The sequence below is a fragment of the Lonchura striata genome, chromosome 19 (genome assembly GCF_050655825.1).
Source record: "Lonchura striata isolate lonStrDom1 chromosome 19, ASM5065582v1, whole genome shotgun sequence".
NCBI lineage: Eukaryota > Metazoa > Chordata > Aves > Passeriformes > Estrildidae > Lonchura > Lonchura striata.
Genome location: NC_140721.1, coordinates 3,978,580 through 3,998,484, shown reverse-complemented (window position 1 = coordinate 3,998,484; position 19,905 = coordinate 3,978,580). Strand labels below are relative to the sequence as shown.

Below are 19,905 nucleotides of genomic sequence, written 5' to 3'. Positions count from 1 at the left end.
GAAGAGAGGACAGTGGCTTTCCTTTCAGTTGTTTCTTAGCACTGGTGTGTTCATCTGGCTGGCAGTAATTTCCCAGAAGGAAGGTGCTGGAGACAAATCTTGACTTTAGACACAGCTTAGAAAGAATGAGGCCAGGTTTAGTGTTTAGCCTCCAGTTCTGTGATACTGCCTCAAAGGCTACAGTGCTGTCCCCTGAAATTGTGTGTTCTATGCTGAGTTGGTTTATTTTATATCTTCTCTACTAAAATTCTCCTGGGCTTGGATTTGAAAGTATGTGGGAACATTCCCACGCAGTCCTCAGAAAACAATTAAGAAAATAAAACTTTCCTAAGTCTAACTTCTGCTAAGCCAGCAAACCTATCTCAAAAGTAATGTTTTCTCCTGGCAGTGTTGCCCTTTTCACTGTTAGAAATGTTCTCTGAGCATCAGCCTGTAGGTTTCTTTCTCTGATTTACACCTGTGTTGAACTAAACATATTGCTTTTAGAAAAAAAAGGATGTGGCTTTGCAAATATAGAGGCCTGTGTGACATCTCAGGGTAGATATTAAAGTCAGAAGAACCAAAGCACAATCACAATATTGATTTATGGTGAGAATTTTGCCTCTCTATCTTCACTGCTTTGTTTAGAGGAATTCTCTCTTGGACATTCTTCCTCAGCCTCTCATTCCCATTGCACTCTTTGCTGTGCATTCACTAACTCATCATGAACTTGCTTTTCCCAGACCCCTGCACTCCCATGGTAAGGCTGATGTTAAGCTCCACAGGGAGTTTTTATCATTCTTGAGTACAAGAAATGGAGTAAAGAACGTCATCCTCCTTCCTGCCTCAGCCACTGCAAGGGTGGAATGAGGTAATGAAGTCCACAGAGCAGAGCCCTGATGACATGCATGGCTTCTTTTCCAGAGATAACACCCCTGTGAGGCATCATCTGTGCAAATTCCAGGATAATCTGTCATGTCATTCCTCTCATGAAGCCAGAATCAGGGAGAAGTTGGGATGCAAACTCTTTTCAGCCCTGTGACAGAGCAGAATGAGAGCATTAAAAACTTGCTGCTTGGCTGCCTGACTTCTCTTTTTGGTGGCAAAATGTGTGATAGCAATTCCTTATCTGAGCTGGGGGGAAGATGGGATTCATTTCTGTTTAAGTTATGATTTCATCAAGTAGTATGAGCAAAATTGATTAGAATAATTGATACTCTCAGTAGCAGCTACTCCCCATGTCCCAGATTTCCTGAGGAAAGCTGGATGAATGACCTAGGAAGGTATCTGGGGATGAGACCTAGGGACCAGCACACAGGATTATACTTTTTAAATGCTTTAATTTATACAAAACTTAAGCTGGTAGAAATTTTCATCCTGCTCCTGGCAAATATAGACTCATTTAGTTTAAGACCAAGTTCAACTATAAACTCCTTGCATGGACTACAGTGGGAACATTCCCTGGCCTTGAACTTCAGCATGTTCCCCAGGAGGCAATCTCATAAAACAAAACAGGGACACTGAGGGGAGTTGGGGGAAGTGCAACACAAATTAGCAGTGGCCTAGAGGGTTTTGTTTGCTTTTTAAAAAAAGAAATTGCATGAGTTTAGAGTAACCCAAGGGAAACATGAAAGCATCTATGTTTCTGTAATTGGCTATGTCAATTCTAAGATCCTTATTTAAACAGTGATTTGACATCAGAAAGATATGCATACTAAGAAAAAATATTGAGAACATGAAAACAGAAACACTGGAGTGAAAATAAAGTGGGAGTTCAGTTTAAGGACTAGGAGAAAAGCATATGAAAGTGGGATTGCATAAACTGTGACACAACAGATTGTATTATTTCAATTGTCATGTTTTGATGCCCAGATGAAGGTTATCTGGCATTTTGCCCACTGATTCTGAATAAATGTGCAGGGGAGGTGCTAAAAAGTCTCAGTAGTAGCAAGAATTGTGGTGAAATCAGGCTTTGGACTCAGTGTCTTTGTGCAAAACTTCCTGGTGGAAGATCTCCACTTCAAAAAGCCAAATCTAATGTATGGTTCCCTATAAGAATTGTGCAGTGGTACAGGCTCTCTTCTGCCAGATACACAGTTCTGCTGTTCCTTCTGCCTCTCCAAGTTCATTGACATCATGGTGTGTAATGTAGGGCCATGAGGTGGCCAGGCTTGAGAAATGCTTTTGTGGCTCTGAAACTCATTTACCACAAATACTTCAAACCACAAATCCTGCTGAGAGTAAGCTATTTGTGTTAAAATAGCTTTTTCTCTGTTGTCTTGTGGCTTTTTTTCATCTATTTAAAAAGATGATACATCCTAGCAGCAGTCTGAAGCAGGAATTGGGTGCCTTTTTTCCAACAGGCTCAGTTCCTGTGAGCTGCAACTCCTGGAAGCTGCTGAGGCATTCTTGTTGCATTATCACCTTCCATAATCATGTCATTAGTGACTGTGGTGTCGTTTAAGTGCCCAGATTCTCTTTGCTCTCTGTGGAGACCATTTGTCAAGGGGCCAAACCTCTCTAGATGAAAGTCTGTTGCTATTCACAGATCTATTGTGAAAACACTGAACTTTAAGAGGCACTTAACCCATGATCATTAGAATTGAGGATTATTGTTTCTGCCACACATGCTCTCTCTAGAGAGAAGGAACTGCCACCATGTTAATGAATACGGAACTATTTTCATGCTCTTTTCAACCACTATACATCCTTCCTGTGGCCCAGAGGAAAAGAGGATCTGAGACTGGCTCTTTCCTCCAATAGATTTTCATAGTTATTCTTTTATTCAAAGTGATGTTTGGTTTAACAGGACCTATTTGGGATCCACCATTTGTTGAAGATCCACCATCTCTTAGAGTAAAGCTCCGTGGTTGTTTTAAGCAGAAGAATTCTAAATAGGAGCAGACAGGGAATGTCCTAGAACTGATAAAGGGAAATGGCAGCTGAACCTCTGAAAATGTATTTCATGTATTCTTGATCTGTGCTTTCAAGCCGTTGCATGGTGTCACCTCCCTGACCATGGCAGTGTCAGTGCATCAGCTGTGGATCAAGGCAGCTCTTCATGGAGCAGGGATGCAAAAGCTTAGGGAGAAAAATAAAGCTGTTGTAGTATTTGCTGTTGGTCAAGTAATTATAGCAAGAGACTGCTCGACTGGTGGTTTGGCAGTGGATTTAATATAAAGCTCTTTTTCCTTTTGTGTTCAGTTTAAACTCAGACTAATACCAGCTTTTTGTTTACGAATTTGTGGCTTTTTCTCACAGGAATTTGCATTTCTTTTCTCGTTGTGCTGGGCAGTATTTCCTCCAAATCCTCCTTGTTCTCAAGCCCTGTTCCATGCTGTTAGACCCTGCTTTTTCTGATGCTTTTTTTGCCTAGTTTGCTGGCTGGATGAGATCCAGCACGGATTAAGTGTGACCCAAAGATGCACAAAGATGGATGTAACATATTCCCTTTGGTCAGGTGGTCATGGGACCATTCTCCTTTGGGAAATGGACTCTGCTGGGACACACTACCAGGATGCAATTTTTGGACTCCTGATGCATCAAATAGGTGCATTTCTGGGGCTGCACTTTGTGAGGACATGCTTTATAGGAGATCCTAAAGCTCCTTCGTGGCCAGTTGTGCTTTAACATATCCATGTTTGAAGGTTTCTTCTTTATTCTGGAAAATAAGGGCTATGTTTAGAAACAAGAAGTCTGTTATTTTGTATGTCCTTAGTGTGAGCAGTTGACATTCTTTGTCTGCTTAAGCATTAATCTTTTCTACCTGTCAGCTGAGCACTTTGCTGGCATCACTTTGGACTGCAGAAAATAAACAGAGCTGTGTAAATAATGTTAAAAAAATATAGATATAAAAATATAAATGCTACCATAATCCTCAGAGTTGGTACTCAGGCTGGTATTCCAGCAGAGTTGATTCTTCACCAGAATCAACTGAATGGGACAAAACCCAGGATCAACCCTCTGAACCTGGTCAGGATGTGATACCTAGGACTTGGCTTGCTCAAACACTTCCTTTGACACATATATAATGAAGCTTAGTTTTAAAGCCTTGAGAATCCCAGCACAGCTGTGCCCTGTCCTAAGGAAATACAGGAGAGAACCCAGTTGTTTCTTAATCACCAGATGTGCACTTTGTACATTACATTGTGTATTTGTGTCAACAAGTAGCCTAAAACTGTTTCAGTACATTCCCAAATTGTATCAATTGCTCTCTCCATCTAAACTAACCATATTTCTATCTAAATATCTCACTTGTCCAGAGAAGGAGGTAGGCAGTGGCATTGCCTAATTCAACAGCAGCACTGAGGAGCAGATGAACAGGTTCACTTTTCTAAGCGAGGAACTAAATCCCATCTGCTGTCCTGCACAGTTTATGTGCAGCCTGGAATTCCCACAGTACTGTGGTTTTGTGAAGATTAACAGCAAAACAAGTAACTCCTGGGCTCTGTTACGTGGGTGAAGAAAAACACTGCACAAAACCCCTCTGGATTTGCATGGCAGCCGTCCATTCATTCTGAGCAATGTTCATGGCAGAGTCTCTGCTCTGGGCAGGACTGGGGAGGTTTCCCTGGTGCCACAGCAGCCTGCCTGCCTGAGATCAGAGCCTGCTGAGCCAGAGGAAAAAGCATGGAGTCACACCAGTAACACAGGCAGGTTTGCTCTGCTGGACAGTGACACATCCCCTGAAGTCCCAGCACCAGCCCTTCTGCTCTGAGAGGCTGCACAAGCTTAAAGAGCTCTGAGTCCACAGCACTTGTTGCACTTTGACATTTAGAAGCAGGATATAAGCAGTGAGTCTTTCTCAGGGAGTTACCTACTCTATTCTGTGAGCTTCTGAGAAGTGGATGAAATTTCTGGCTCCCTCTGTGTTTCTCTGATCTTTGATGAAGAGGAGGATGTTGACTTTTCCTATCTGTACAAAAGTTGAAAGGAGTTTTGCTAATAGCTCTTGAGATAGAAGAGATTATCCTGTGTTCAAACTGACAATGCATTGGTTAGGAATTTTGCTTCCAAGTCTGGACCATCTTTGTGACCTTGGAAGTCTTACATTATAGCATTGCCTTGATCTTTATAGCAGTTAAAATATAGATGACATAATTATAAAAACTTCAAAATATATGGAAAGATGCTTTGATAAAAAGGGAACTCTTGAGAGATTTTAATTCATGAAAATACAGGCTAAAAATGTCAAGATAGTCCCAATTTTCTTTGTAGAATCAGAGGCTGCTGGCCAGAGCCTGCTGAGCAAGCAGGAAAAAGCATTATTTTCCTAAACAGAAATACTTATGGCTGAATGTGTACATGCAGTCTATCTGTATGTCCCAGCTGGAATGAAGATTGGTGTCTGGAATTAAAATGCAGCTGCCAAATCATGGCATGTGAGGAATAACCAGGTTGATTACCAATGTAATCACCCCTTCTCAGTGATGCCAGTGCACAGACGTGCTTCCCCAGTGGTGCCAAATAACTTGAGCCAAGCTCTACCTTTTTTCACATAGAGATCTTTATCCTTTAAACAAACACAAGTCTCTTGATTGGAGGGATAAAATAAATGCAGCTCTCTCATGCGTAACTTTCTATCCTGCTGGGTCATTTTAAAAATAGCATTTACATTCTGTCCATCCCAAAGTCCAAGACACTTCCCTTGTGTTGCCTGGATGCACTGACAATCAGTGAAAACACTGAATTGATTGGTCACCAGCTGGAACAGCTCCAAACTGGGAATTTAACTGGCAGGCAGCTGGGCCCTGCTGCTGGTCCAGCAGTAACCTTTGCTGCTGGGACCTCTGCCCACCTTGTTTCCATCCTCCACCCTGAGCCTGCTGCAGTCTGCAGCCTGCCCCTCCGCCCAGGAATTCCAGGGCATGCCTAATCTCTGAATTCTCAATACAGATAATGAGAAAGAGCTGTGGGAGCAGCCAGCGTGGTCATTAGCAATTCTGCACCAGGGCTCCAGGCAGGAAGTAGCTGTGCTGCTGTCTTGGACACAGAGTGGAGCTAATTCCTCCCCCCTCTCTCCCTCCCCTCTTCCCCAGAGTATCTGTGTGGTCCTTGAGCTGTGCTGCTGCATCTTCACTGCTGTAGCCTTGGGGATGAAGGGACACAGCCCAGTCTGTTTCTTCTCTGTGGCATTCAGCACTGGTGTCACTTAGAGGAGCTGCTGAGAAAGCTGATGGAAGTGGCAGTTGTGTGGCAAGCAGGGAGTTGCCTTTCAGCAAGGGAGCACAACAAGGGGAATTCAGGCTGAAAAGAGACATGCAGAGCAAAACCCAGAACTGATCAATGTCTAATTGGATTATTACAAGAGGGAGAACCCCTTAATCCCTGTTTTTGGTGTGTAATCTACCTCTGCAGACAGAAGTGACTCCTGCTCTGCCTTCTTAAGGAATGTGACTGGTGGAAATTACAGAAATAACAGTCACACTTGATAAATATCTCTTGTCACCATTACCTCATCTATGAAATGACCCAGACACATCCATAAAATTGCTTCTGCCTAGACCAGTTCTCATTTGGTCCTGTATGTTTAACAACCAGCCAGCTCCTTGTGAACTTGGTTTTATACATTTTCTCTCTCTTGTGCATAGCAATAAATTAAGACCCAAACTGAGGAATATGTACAAACCCCTGTAACTTTACTAACCTTTAGTGAGACCTTTGTAGTAGGTGACTTTTAGTAATGAGGATTTTGTCATGGGGTTATTTGCATTCAAAACAACTCAGATTGTTTGCTGGGAAAGGTTCAGATTCATCCACTGTTTGTTATATGGTGTGCCAGCAGCTACTCTCAGCCTGTGTTCACTAGAACTTGTTTTAATTATAAAAAGTCAGTCTTTATGTATAAAAATGCAAACAAAAGGAGCAGTAAAAGGCAGCAGTAAAGCTGTTTGGCTCCTCAGGCACGTTGGTTTCTCACTGCATGGTTGCAGAAATGGTTTCAGTGTCAGTGGAATCTTGCCTTGGAAGCAAAGGAAATTGGAGGCTACATAATTACTTTATCACTATTACCTTAACCATTTGCTACTACTTTCACTTTTTATTCTCATGAAAGCTTCAGCCATTTCAGCACCACCTCTCCCTTGGAACCACAGTATCAGAACTAAGCTGCCTTGAAGAGGTCCTGAACCACAGGAAGAAAGAGCTGAGTTTGAAGAGTGCAGATTGTTTTAGAGTGGCTTTACAGTTTACTCTGAACAATGTCTGTAGGACAGCTCCTGTCCAGATGAGCTTGTTTTAAACACAAAGTTTTAGAGAGCATCATTCCACCTATTCTTGCCAGTCTGCCTCAGATAGGAAAGTTAATATAAGAAAATTGGATCTGCCTGAATTTTTGGTGTCTTCTCTGGTTTTTGAGATGGAAATAGTTGGGAGCTGAAACATCTTTCTGTAGGATGCATAATACCCTTTTAAAATTTCCTCTATCTAAATGTCTCCGTTCTGTGTGAATTATATAGCAAATTGATGTTTGATGCTTTTGCAAAAAAAAAAAAAAAATTACAGCCATAAATCCTCTAATATCTTGTCTTTGCTAAAGGGCTCATTAATTCACACTTACTAAGCAAATGATGAATAGTAAACCCGAAGCAGCACCTGTGGCAGCAGTGGAGAAAGGAGCAAACAGAACCTAAAAATATGATGGGAAGCAGGGATTCTTTATAAAAAGAAATTCAGTAAATGGTATGACTTCTAAAGAGCTGGCATCAGTTCCTTTTCAGTTCATAGTGCTGTTATGGCATGATTTAACTGCATTTTCAGAGAGCATTTTGTGATCCGAGCTCTGCTGTTCCATACATGTGTAATCAGCAATAAGATGCATGGCCAACTGACATGCTGAGAGAAGCATTAGAAATATGGATTATGGGATAAAAAACACAACATTTTCAAGAAATTTAAAGCAATTTTTCTGGAGACTGCAGTTGGCTGGGCCATTTGAACCAGGGATATTAATACAGGCTGGAGGATAGGAGGTCACCTGGCTTCCTTCCCGGTCCTGGCTACCCACTTAATCTCTCTACAATACATTGCTGGTTTGATTTCTTTTAATCACAAGGCATTACTTCATTTTATATTCCATTTAAGAGGAAAAAATTGGTAAGAGAATTCAGAAAGCTTCCTGGTAGTAGATGGACTAAATGTGATGTACAAATCACTTCAGACTTGCAGCTCTCCATTGAAAATAGCTGTGTTCAGTTGTCATCTGGGTGTACCCTGCAATTACAGAAGAATCCAGGCAGCCTTTAATTTCAGGCATTCAAGCCTTTCATCCCTGTTAACTGGACTTTACCACACTTCTCATTCACTCATAGTTCCAGTAGATTGCCCAGATGTTTCATATCTTTGCTGGAGCATTTCAGATGAATTGGAGTGTTTTGTTTGTTAAGAAGGCTGAAAGGAGCCATCCTTTCCTCATGTTACTTCTTAGGAAGTGTTTGGAAAATGCCCAGTGAGAGCCTGAAGATTCCTTTGAATAGAACCTCTTTGGCTGAACCCTGTTAACCTGGCCCCAGCCAGTTAGGGTGTAATAAATCAAATTAGAGCTGCAGTTTCGTACAGCAGTTGTTAAAGATGGGTAGGTTTGGGTCCTCTTTGGAAGTTGCCTGCCAAGGTACCTTGATCCATTTTGCATTAGAAAGGTCAGGGTTCAGATGTGCAGAGCTGTGGCTTCTGTTCAGACATGAGTTTAAACATATCCACATAAAACCAGTGAGCTGTTCAAAAGAAGCTGTGGGGGCCTGGGTAGTGATGAGCTGGAGGAAGCTGAGCCACTGGAAGGAGAACTGCTATTAAAAACAAGGAAATTGAATAGATGCAATAAATTGAATCTATTTGCTTAATAGATTTATTTTCAAGTATTTAATTTTATATTCTGCATGGGCTGAACCTCCATGATCAGCCATTCTGGCAGGTTCCTGGTGTGCCATTCCATACCAATAACATGGGAGAGGCAGGAAGGGATGCTGGATGCTGAGAGAATGGAATAATGATGCTCAGGTTGTATTTCTTGCAGGCTTTCTTCCTCAGAGTTCCAGGCTAGCTTCAAGCTGATTCATGTCTGTAATTGATAATTTTGGCTCTCAGGGAGAAAAATATGACTCAGAGCCATTGCTGTGGGCACAGTAACACGTGCATAGTGGGAATATCTTGTATCAGGATTTTAACCTACTCAGACTGTAATGAAGAGTGCATGATGTCATTGTTGCTTTTTGCTTGGAGTCAAAGATCGAGTGAAATCTAATGGGGTGGTGGTTTGTTCCTCAGACAAACAAAGAATTGTTTTTAGTGAGAACAGATCACACAGATTTCCCTGGGTGTCTGTAGCAGGGCTCTCCAAGGGCTCTGTTATCGGCAGGAAAGGTCCTGTTCCTGGAATGGGGGGCTAAGGTCAATCACTTCCAGGTGTTTTGTGTCTTTTAGGCTTGACCTGACACTAATATCCTAGATTGTACATTTATTTTCCAAATAACATTGCCTGGATATTTTTTTTTTTTTTTAACTTTAATGTCCATAGAAACAGACCCTACTGGGTACTTAGATAGCTGTGCTCCCTGATGTGCTTCCAGATCCCAATGTGTGATCATTCCCAGTGCATGTAGAGTAGTTCACATGTGAACTTGAAGAGAATTAAATGTGTTTCCACTGATGGGTGACACTGCAGGAGTGCTGGGGACAGGCCCTGGGATGCCACTGACCACAGGATGTACTGTGGCTGTATTACAGCAAATTTCCCCCCCCTTCCTGATGAATGCTGCAACTCAGTTTGATCTGAATCCCTGCTGCATTTTCCCATTTCTCCCTGCACTCATTCTGATGGTTCAGAGTGTGTGCCATCCTTTCTGGGTGTCTCATGAGGAGCCACATGCAGTTTTTCAGAACTTGGGGTGGGGGTTCTGCTGTGAGCACACTGGGACACAGAAATCACCCTCCTGCAGTTTGGGATTGTGCATTAACAACCAGCATGGACACAAATAGCTCCCACATATTCAGGGGCTGTGTGTTGGGGAATAGGGAGAGAGGTGTGGCAGCAAGACTGAGACGGGTTCTGCTGCCAAAATAACCAAGAGAAGGGAATAGTTTCCGAGGTGTTCATTCCCTAAATTGTTTTCCTTTTTTTTTTTTTTTTTTTTTATAATGGCTTCAGGGGAGCCAGAGATCTTACGAGAAATCAGAGTTGTCTCTATTTTGACTTAATTCCTCTTGGTGTGGTGGAGTGGGGAGGTACTACAAATAAAGCTGCAGTGTAGCAAAACACAGATCACTTTTCATTTACCATGTCCTTATATCCCAAACTGAAAAGTATCTAACACAGAAGCCAAGATAAAGTGCCAGGGAGAGGGGTTTGGACTGTGTATGAAATAGAAATGCATTTATTTAAAGAAAAAAACCCCAACATTAATTGATTCTTGCTAGCTGTAAAAATGGAACTAAGTGGGCTTGAGTATGCCTAGATATTTTTTATTGTACTGTGAACTGAACAGTTGAGCTGAACCTTTGAATGTTCATTTTGGGTTTGCATTTAGGACAAAAATTCAGATTTGAGTTCATTTTGGCTGTTGATTGTGGCAAACCACTTTGCAGCAGATTTCATCTGTGGTACAAACATGGTCAGCAGAATCCTATCCTTGAACTTTTGCTTGTTTGTAAGACTTAGATCCAAAAGTTACTGAGGATGACTGGCTGGACAATGCTTGTTGGGGAGGTGAGGATTTTTTGACCTAGTTTTGGTGTAGACATGAGCACTTCTTATGTGTAGATATTGTGATTTGGGAAGAGGAGAAGAGCTTTAGGTGTATTTAAAATTACAAAGATAAGTAAAATTATTAAACTGATTCTGGGATAGCGAAATACTGTGTGAAGGAGCAGTTCTGTATCTCACATGTCTCATAGTAGCATCATGAAAATGAGGATAGATACAATGTTCCTACACAAACAAGCTTTGCCTTTTTGTCTAGTCCCATTGCATAACTAAGGCTCTGTTTGTTCCTGTTTCCATGGCCTTTGGGAAAGAGGAGAAACAACCTCCATTTTCCATTTCTTTCCTACAGTATAAAATGAGAATATTGGTATTTGCTGATAAGCTATTTGCTGATAAAACATATTGGCCTCAGTAAAAACACTTCTGTAACTTGGCAGTCAGTCCTTTCCCACTAACTGCAGATTGATAAATAGAAAGGAACTTGTTTGTCTGAAGCTTCAAGAAAGCAGAATAATCCAGCTCATCCAATTCCATACGCACAAAGTTGGTCTTCCAACTAAAAAGTTGGAATTTTATGGAATAGGCAATGCCCAGACAGCTTTCAAAGCAAATTTGGTTTTTTTGGTTTTTTTCTTGTGGCAGTGTTCAGCCACATTTTTGTATTTTGTATTGTCTCCACTGACAGATGTTAATAGAGTCCTACAGCGTGATGGTTGATGCAGTGTGGGGGTGTCAGCTGCTTTCTGAGCCCATTAGAGTTGTAGATTTATTACAGACAAAGTATTTTAACCTGAAATATTCTCTCAATTTGAGTCATATTTGGTTATGGACATTTATTACTAACTGGAAATCCTGTCGGATTGGACCAAATCCAGGTTGGATAACTAATCAGTGAGGCATCAGAAGCAAGGAGCACATGCTGAAATAATTCCTGTCTGGGTTTTAATGTGTGCATCAGCTGTTGTATGAGAGATGCAGTAAAAGCCTTGTCTTTGGGGGAGTCTTGAAAGAAATGAGAAAACAGCTAACTAAAGAAAATGCAGAGGTGGGGAGTGTGAACTGAAGCTGAGCACCCAGGAGGAAGTGGCTGCTGAGGAGGGCTGGAGGTGACTCCACACCTGCAGGAGGGTGGGAGATGCTGCAGCTCCATCATGTCCCAGAGGCTCCCTGCTCCAGCAGCTCTTGCTCTGTATCAGTTCACTGTTCTGTTTTTAGCTGCTATTTGCAACTACAGCAGCAAGACTTGGCCATGGGAATTCCTTAGTGTGCTGGTATGGCCAGGCAGTGCAGACAGGAGCATCAGAAAGGTCACCTTGTTCACAGGAGCAGAACTGGGCCATGGGCCTGTTTTAACTGCAGCTGTGTCCTGTGAGAGCATCCAGGGAAGAACCCCGAGTGCACTCTGTATCCCCAGAAATCTTCTGTTTTAAAGGAGCTCTCTGCAGATGGGCTGACTGCAAAATATTATTTTCTGTTTCTGTAGTCACTGCAACTCCCATGGTTCTGGACCTCAGCTGTCATGAACAGAGAAACTGGGCTTGCTCTGTGCACCTGAGTGCAGCCTTGTAGTTAGAGATGTGGCTAGCAAAAAACAATCCAAGTGTCTAGAAACAAGGCAAGGAAGATGGTTCTTGTCCATGTAAACTCACAACTCTATTAGACTATTTATTTGCAAATTTTTCTTCTTCACCTCCCTCCTTTTGGAGGCAGCAGTGGTGTGGGAGTGTCACCACAGATATTTCTAGCTCACCTCTGGGTTTTTTGTTCCATGGCTGCATGGAACTATTGTTTAGAGATTTTTTTTGTTGTTGTTGTGCAGCACTGTTCAAGGATGGCTCATGTTTTCTTTTACAGAATATTGATATTACCAACTTCAGCAGCAGCTGGAGTGATGGGCTGGCCTTTTGTGCTCTCCTACACACATATTTGCCTGCACATATTCCTTACCAGGAACTCAACAGCCAGGACAAAGTAAGTTGTGTAGTACATTTGCAGAATTCACAATGAACAGAATGGATGAAAAGGAGAAGGAAACCCACAGTGAACTCCCGGAGAGAAATGCAGGGAATGCTGGGTGAAGAGTCAGTGACAAGTTGACTGAGTCCAGTGAGTGCTGCAAATAAACACACAAACAATATCTATCACAGTAAGAATTATATTATGTACAAGAATGCCTAATACTAATTAAAACCTCAGCAGAAACCTTTCACTCATAGCAAAGACAGAACTTCCGTGGGTTTTCCCCCAGCTGTCCCCAGTTTCACAACTATTTGTCAAAAACTGAGGGTGCCACTCAGGCAGAAGTAGATGAGCTATTCAAAGAACTTTTGAGTGAATAAGACTCAAAAAAGAGTCTGCATGCAAGTATGAACCCAGGGGTTTAGTTTTCAAATACACCTGCTCATTTAAACTTACTGGGTAACCAGATGTAAGGAAAAGTTCAGGAATAGTGCTTTGATGTTAATCCTTTTGGACTTTCATTTTTACAGAAGAGAAATCTGCTGTTGGCATTTCAAGCTGCTGAAAGCGTGGGCATCAAACCCAGTCTGGTGAGTAACCTTTTAGCAAGGGGGCTTTTGCTGCAAACACCATTCTAACACCTTTCCTTGTTGCCATGTCAGTGACCTTGCACTCAAAGTGTCACACAGTGGGGAGGGCTGCACCACCATCATCAGGATGGTGCTAGGAGAACTTTAAGAAAGAATTTGTAGAATCACAGAATAAATACAATTTGGAGGAATTGCTAAAGGTCATCCAGTATTGAAATGAAGGTATGGATTATGTCCTTCTTTTGGATGCCAGCTGCAGATTATTCATAATTTTATGGACAGACTTGCCATATTGCACCATTACATTAATGGTCGCACCATTTTATTTCCTTTTGTTTTAGTGCTTTAAGAAACAGAAAGATGTTAAACTGTTTGTCAAACTATTCAAAAAACCTTTCCCAAAATTAACTATATTACAAGGGAGAGAGAAGTTTAATATGAAGGGAAAACTATTATGGGATTCATGAACTAGATTCAGAAGCAAAGAAGGATCAGCTTAAATGAAGTCATGTAGAGAACTGATCTTTGACTGCTGATTTTAGACTGTAGATTGCATTAACAGATTTCAGAATTGCACTTGGCCAGTGGATCCTTGCAATGGTCCTGATGGCTTTAAGGGGCTCAGGAGTGGAAGCAGAAGTGCTGAGGGGGCTCAGAGGAGCCGTGCTGGCGTTGCCTGAGCGTGGTGCTGTGTCTGTGCAGGAGCTCAGCGAGATGATGTACACGGACCGGCCCGACTGGCAGAGCGTCATGCAGTACGTGGCCCAGATCTACAAGTACTTTGAGACCTGAGCTGCAGAGCAAGAGGTGGACACGAGTGGGGAAGAGAACAAAGAATGCTACAGATGCACTTGATCACTTTAAAAACCTGCTTGCTCCTCTTCCACAACCAACAACCTAAGCTCTTAGTGTGAAAGGAAGCTCTGCCGTGTTTTCGATTCCGTCTGGGACTGCAACCAAATAATTCCTGTTGTCCACCTTTGCAAACCAAATCCATTGGTAAACTTACTCCCACGTGGAAATTGCAAAGTGTTTTCAAGCACACATGGGATATTTCTGAAGAGGATCTCTTGGGCTAACATTTGCCTTGACAGGAGACCTGCTACACAATGAAGTTTTAAGTCAATGTGGATTATGCTGGCACTCAAGGGAGGCTGGGAGATTAATATTAATACAAAAGCTCACAAAAATGCTCTTCTTGCCAAAACATGCTTAACTCATCCCAAGTATATGTTCTTTTCTTGCCTCCATGTATTTTATAAAATACCTTGACAGATGCACTTAAGTTGTAGAACCTTAACCTGAGTTACTCTCACGCATCTCACCCAATAACTGCACTAATTTCCTCATAGCATAACCAGCAGGATGGTAACAGGATCATTTGTAACTCAGAAACCACCCTCTGTTCATCACCAGTTAGTGAAATAACTCAGAAAGATCCTGTTAAGTGCTGGGACTTCATTTCAGCTCAAACAGAAATAATCTATTTGAGGAAAAATAGGTTTATTACTCCAACTTCATTACTTGATTACTCTGGGAAGCCAGAGCTTGGTTTCCTGGCTAACTGTGCAGGCACAGTTATCACAGAAACGTTGCAAATGCAATTTAATAGCTTTATTTTGGAAGGTGCCAGTAATGAGGTGAGCAATACAGTGACATCTCATATTTTTTGTGGATTGAGTGGAGTAACTTCTTCCTTCTGTGTTGCTCCTGTCTGGTCAGCACAGCTATGTCATTGCTGCCTAGAGGCAGGAATCTGGAGACAGCCTGTGCCCTGGGCCACGAAATACAGCCCATGGGGCACTGGTACATGCTTGGAAATGATGTTATGCTGTAAAGGAGCACAGTCATATATCAGCAGCAATGGAAGGTGCAGCCTCACTCCACAGATGACAGAGTGTGTAACTGGAACCCATCTGTGCCACGGAGCTCAGGCGCCAGGGAGCAGCTTCCCACCTCAGTAACACTGTTAGGAAAATGCTGACAGACACTGTTAATGTCCATTACTCTGTTCTTCTCATTTCACCTGATGAAGTTAATTTTTGTGTTTGTCTCTGAGGATGGAGGCATCCAACAGGCTGCTGGATTTGTTCTAGGAGCAGGTCTGGGAGAGCATGTAAAGGCTGCCTGGCTGTTTTAGGGCATGCTGGTAGGAGAAAGTTGGTGTTTAGTTACTGTGTTTAACCCTGATGCTTCGTGAACATTAGTCCTAGGGAGCTAGGGATCATTTCTGTCTTGCAAAATATTAGTGCTCACTGCTTCGGCCTCCTGGAAAAAGGCTCAGGAAATGGAAACGAGATTTCAGACAACAAAATTGGTTTCAGGCTTTCAAGGGCTTTGCAGGTGGCTGATCTCAGCCTCTGGTTCCCCATAGTGTTTTGTTGTTTGATTTGATTTTACTTTATGATGCTATTTAATTAAGAAACAACACATTTCAGACTTTGTGTTCTCACAGCACAATACAGGACTCAGGAATAGATGGTAGAGCCCAGGGTCAGGGAGTGCTTTGAACAAAGAGATGCTGGAGGAAGGCAGTGTGTGCCTGTTCTGGAGGACGAGAAAACCATCTCTTGCTCTTGGCTTTAGTCTGAAATTTATTCTAATCCATTGCCTCTGGGAAAGTCCAGTTCCAATCTTTGGAGAGGCTGTGTGATAAAAATGGCCAGGGGAGAGCACTGACAGTGCCCCTGCACACTGGGTGTCATCCTGCACTGTGAGCAAGCAGCTGAGTGCTGCCACAGGCACTTCATTGCAGGGGAGCCCTTTCTATGGAATCCACTCTCCAGGATTTCTCAGCACACCCTGCTGTCCATAGAGAACCCAAGATGAGTTGTTCTAAAATACAGGATAAGATGGAAGAGGAACACTCTGCTGAGCAGAGCACTGCAGGGCCCCGTTGCCTCGTGGATGCAGCAGCTCTTTTCCCTGGAGGTGTCCCTTGGCAGGGACCCCAATTCTCTCCAACAGGCTGGAGTTCAAAGCTGCAGTGAAGTCAGCACAGAAAATTCCATATTCCTCAGTGGGCTTTGGATTGGGCACTTGCAGGGATGAGAAAAACGCTTTTAATTCCCAGTGTCTGGTAAACATCTCAAAGTCAGAGTAAATGATGTAAAAAAGGGAATTTTAACCCTGTGGTCACTGGAAGGGTGTCCAGTGTGGCCCAGTGTCCACGAGGTGTGTGTTACCTCCTGCTCTGTCTCTCAAGGCTCACTTTACCCTTACAGACTGTTCTGGGGGATCCAGCAGTTTTATTGGGTTTTTTTTCCCAAATGATTTGTACAAAGCAATGTTTCTGTCATCTCTTTGCTGCTTGCTCTCCTATGCTTCCTCAGTAGCATAGACCAAACACTAATTCTACCTAATTCTAGTGGTGTATTCCTAATTTTTTTACTCAGCTAGGAGTTAGAACACAGAGTTGTAGTAGGGAAGAAGGTACTTGGTTTTACCTTTTCTTCAGTGTTACTGTTCTATCCTCAAACCTGCAAAGCATCTCATTTTGATACTTTGAGAGATGGTTTTCCAGATTATTTTTTTAAATTAAGGGTATTGTTTATTTGTTCATTTAACTGTTGCAATATTGGGGGGGTTTCTTCCTTTTAAGCCTTGCACAGTTACGTTTCTAGACCTTGATATTCACAAGTTGCTGTTTTTTCATGCTGCCTTAAAATTTAAATATCAATTTATCCTGTATGAGATCCTGCAGGCCTGGTGTCAGAGACTCTGCAGGCCTTTGTGAGATATCTCAGATCGGAGCTGCAAAATTCCAAGTTCCAGCTGCCTTTAAAGTTAGGGAATTCAATTAAGTTAAGCAAAGACGGTATATGGAAGTTCTGAGAATTCTCTGAAAATGTCCTGAATGTGATGATATGACAGGGATAGTGTTGAGCAGTAGGTTTGCCTGAACTGCCTAAATTCTTTCTGACTTTGCCTCTTAGGAGTAATGGATCTTTCCCTGGTGCGCAGGCAGATAGATCTTGTCCCTTGCTCCCTGAATTGTCACTCACAGGCACCACCTGGGTACCTGGTGTACCTGGGGAGTCTGTGGGACTGCAGGGAAGCAAAGAGCTGATCTGGGGTGAGCAGGTGAGAAGAAGGGCTAGGAAGGGGGTTCCAGTGACATTCCTGGAGGGATGTGGCAGCGCGTTGTGCTGTAGTGTCGGAGAGGACCGGAGCTGGAGTGTGGGAGGTGCACTCCTGCTCCTGGGATTTCAGGTGAGACAGAGAAGGTCCAGATTGTTTCGTGGCTTGGGAAGGTACAGAGGTGTGAGGAGTGAGCCCAGCCCTGTGAGGAGTTTTTCTAGAAGGGCTGAAGAGCTTTTCCAGAAAGTGAGACTGAGGGAGAGCCCAGCGACAGGGCACAGACACGCCTGGGGCTCTTTGTCACAAAGGACATCAGAGAGTCTGTGTGGACTGTCAGCTTGAGGGGCATTCCTCCTAAGAGTGCAGCCTGTGGGGTCTCAGCAGGTGAGGAGAGGACACAGCACAGTTGGCTGCCTTTGCCAGGCTCCCCTTCCCGTGCCCATGACAGTCATGGCAACACGAAGGGGACAAAGACTTTCCGTTCTTCTGCACTGCAGCAAGGCAGCCATGCTAAGCAGAGGGATTTGGGGCTTATGCAGGGTGCTTTGAGGTTTAGCAGTTTTCTTTCTGTGATTTGAAGTTGTTTTTTACAGGTTTTCTCTAGTTTTGTACATGCAACCGGTTCTGTGCAAGTTTTCTGTGAGAGTTTTCTGTCCAAACCAAGTGCACATGGGCAGAAGGATTGGTTCTTCCCAGTTTGATTCCTGACCTGGAGCTCTTCAAAAATCCACCTTTTGGCTTCCCTGACTTTGCCCCTTCCTTGGCAATGACCACACAAGCCTGGGCTCATTGGTTTGTTCATACCTCCCTCATCCTGCTGTGCTGGGGGTACCAGCAGCAAGGATCTGACTGGGCCAGCTCTTGGCAAAGCTGAGCCTTGTGCATCTGATCACAGGCAGGGGCTGTATGGGATGAGATTATGCATTTCCCTGTCACAAGAGGGCTTTTTGCCTAAAAAAGACTCAGGGCATGGAGCATGAAGACATTTCTAAACCCAGCAATAAGTTTTACTATGCTCAGCTGTGTTGGTTTGTACCAACTCCAGTGCCATCGACGCTCGCTCACCAACATGGTGCAGAACCAGCTTCTCACTGAACTGCAAGTGACTTGTTTTTCTCAACTGATGGTCTCTCCATTTTTGACTTGCACGTGTGCCAAGTCCCATGGGGCAGTGCTGGACACAATGTTTTTATTGACTGTTGGTCCAGGCCTGAGTTTGTCATATGGGATGATCACCTCTGACAGTTTTAGCTTTCCCTGTTGGGTACAGATGTTACATCGTAATCTAATTTATACAAAGAGCACATTAGAATGTACATACTAAGCATTGCAGATTTGGACATGCTAATATTTAAAGATTAACATTATTAAAATGTATGATGCAAAATCTGTGTAATATTTCTAATAAATCTTTTTCTGTTTCTGAGGTTTGTTGAAATGTTTCAGTTACCTACATACAGTACAAAATCCAAAGTATCTCCCATCCCTGCAAGTCTTCAAGGCCAGTTTGGATGGCAGTCTGGAAGGTGAGACAGATCCCAGAGTTCAAAGCACCTGGGAGGCAATGACAGAACATTGCAGAGGGTGAGCAGTGTGTGCACAGTGCCAGAAACATCCCTTGGAGTCTTCTGCACCCACCATCCCCTCTACCACAGAGCTTTCAGAGGTGCCGAGTTCAGATTCCAGAGCACTTTCACAGAGGCTGCTTTTGTCTCACAAAGATGGTGGCAGCAATACCAGAGCAATCCAGCTGCTGAGTCAACAAAGAAAACTGAGATTATAAAAGAAATGGGCATTTAAAGCTCTTCAGGCCCCTCAGGTGTGTTTGTGTCCAGCTGGGCAAGTCAAACCCTGTGGGAAAAGTTGTCATTTACATAACCCAAGCTACTTTGCCTTTCCCCACCTAAGTACTGTGTTTCAGCCCTGGGTTTTTAATGCTGGGCCTTAAATGATGCTCCCAGGCTCTGGTGTCTCTTTCCAGAGTAAATTCCTGGTGCTTTGATTCATTTGTGGGGAAAGCTGGATTCTTGTGGACATGGCCAGTGAGTGAGAGCCATGGGTAGGTTTGGTCCAGCAGGAGACTGAAAATGAAAGCTGAGGCAGATATTTCCCCAGGGTGATTTGTGGGTGGGTGTAGGTGGGGTAGGGCTGCTCTGTGGCTCCGTGTGCTTTCAGACCCAAGTGATTCCTGGTGCTTGGAGAACATGGATTGGCGTGGAAAGAAAAATTCCCTTCCTGACTGGTGAAAAGTGGAAGCCAGAACACATGGAAGAGAAGCATAAGCAATGTGAGTAGAATAAAGAGTCTTCCAGATAGGCTGCAAAGGTCAGAAGCAGGTGGTTGAAGCCTCACAGAATTATTCCGAGTTTGATACTGGAATGGAGTAAATGTCACCCAGGAGAGTCAGGTGGAGGGGGAGTCACTGGTTTTATTGAGCATAACAGGAGGAAAATGAGGCTGTAAAATGCCTGCGTGGGTAAACATTATTCACACATCCAGAAAGTGAACTGCTTTCCCCTCTTAAATACACATTAATGACCTAGGCTCCATCCTCAGCCCCTCAGCAAGAGTTTAAGTTGGTTAAAGAGAAGATAACAAGAT

The 19,905-nt window shown here is 43.1% G+C and overlaps 1 protein-coding gene across 6 annotated transcripts in view; it reads left to right on the top strand.

Moving 5' to 3' along the window:
• SPECC1 (sperm antigen with calponin homology and coiled-coil domains 1) overlaps nucleotides 1-18,730 on the top strand; it is an 87,091-nt gene extending 68,361 nt beyond the window's left edge. For all 6 annotated transcript variants that reach the window (XM_021524945.3, XM_085557307.1, XM_021524944.4 and 3 more), the window contains 3 exons: nucleotides 12,530-12,646; nucleotides 13,165-13,224; nucleotides 13,927-18,730. In XM_021524945.3, the coding sequence (XP_021380620.2) occupies nucleotides 12,530-12,646; nucleotides 13,165-13,224; nucleotides 13,927-14,016 (267 nt within the window). In that variant the 3' untranslated portion in view covers nucleotides 14,017-18,730. The remainder of the gene's footprint in view (nucleotides 1-12,529; nucleotides 12,647-13,164; nucleotides 13,225-13,926) is intronic.
• Nucleotides 18,731-19,905: the final 1,175 nt, after the last annotated feature.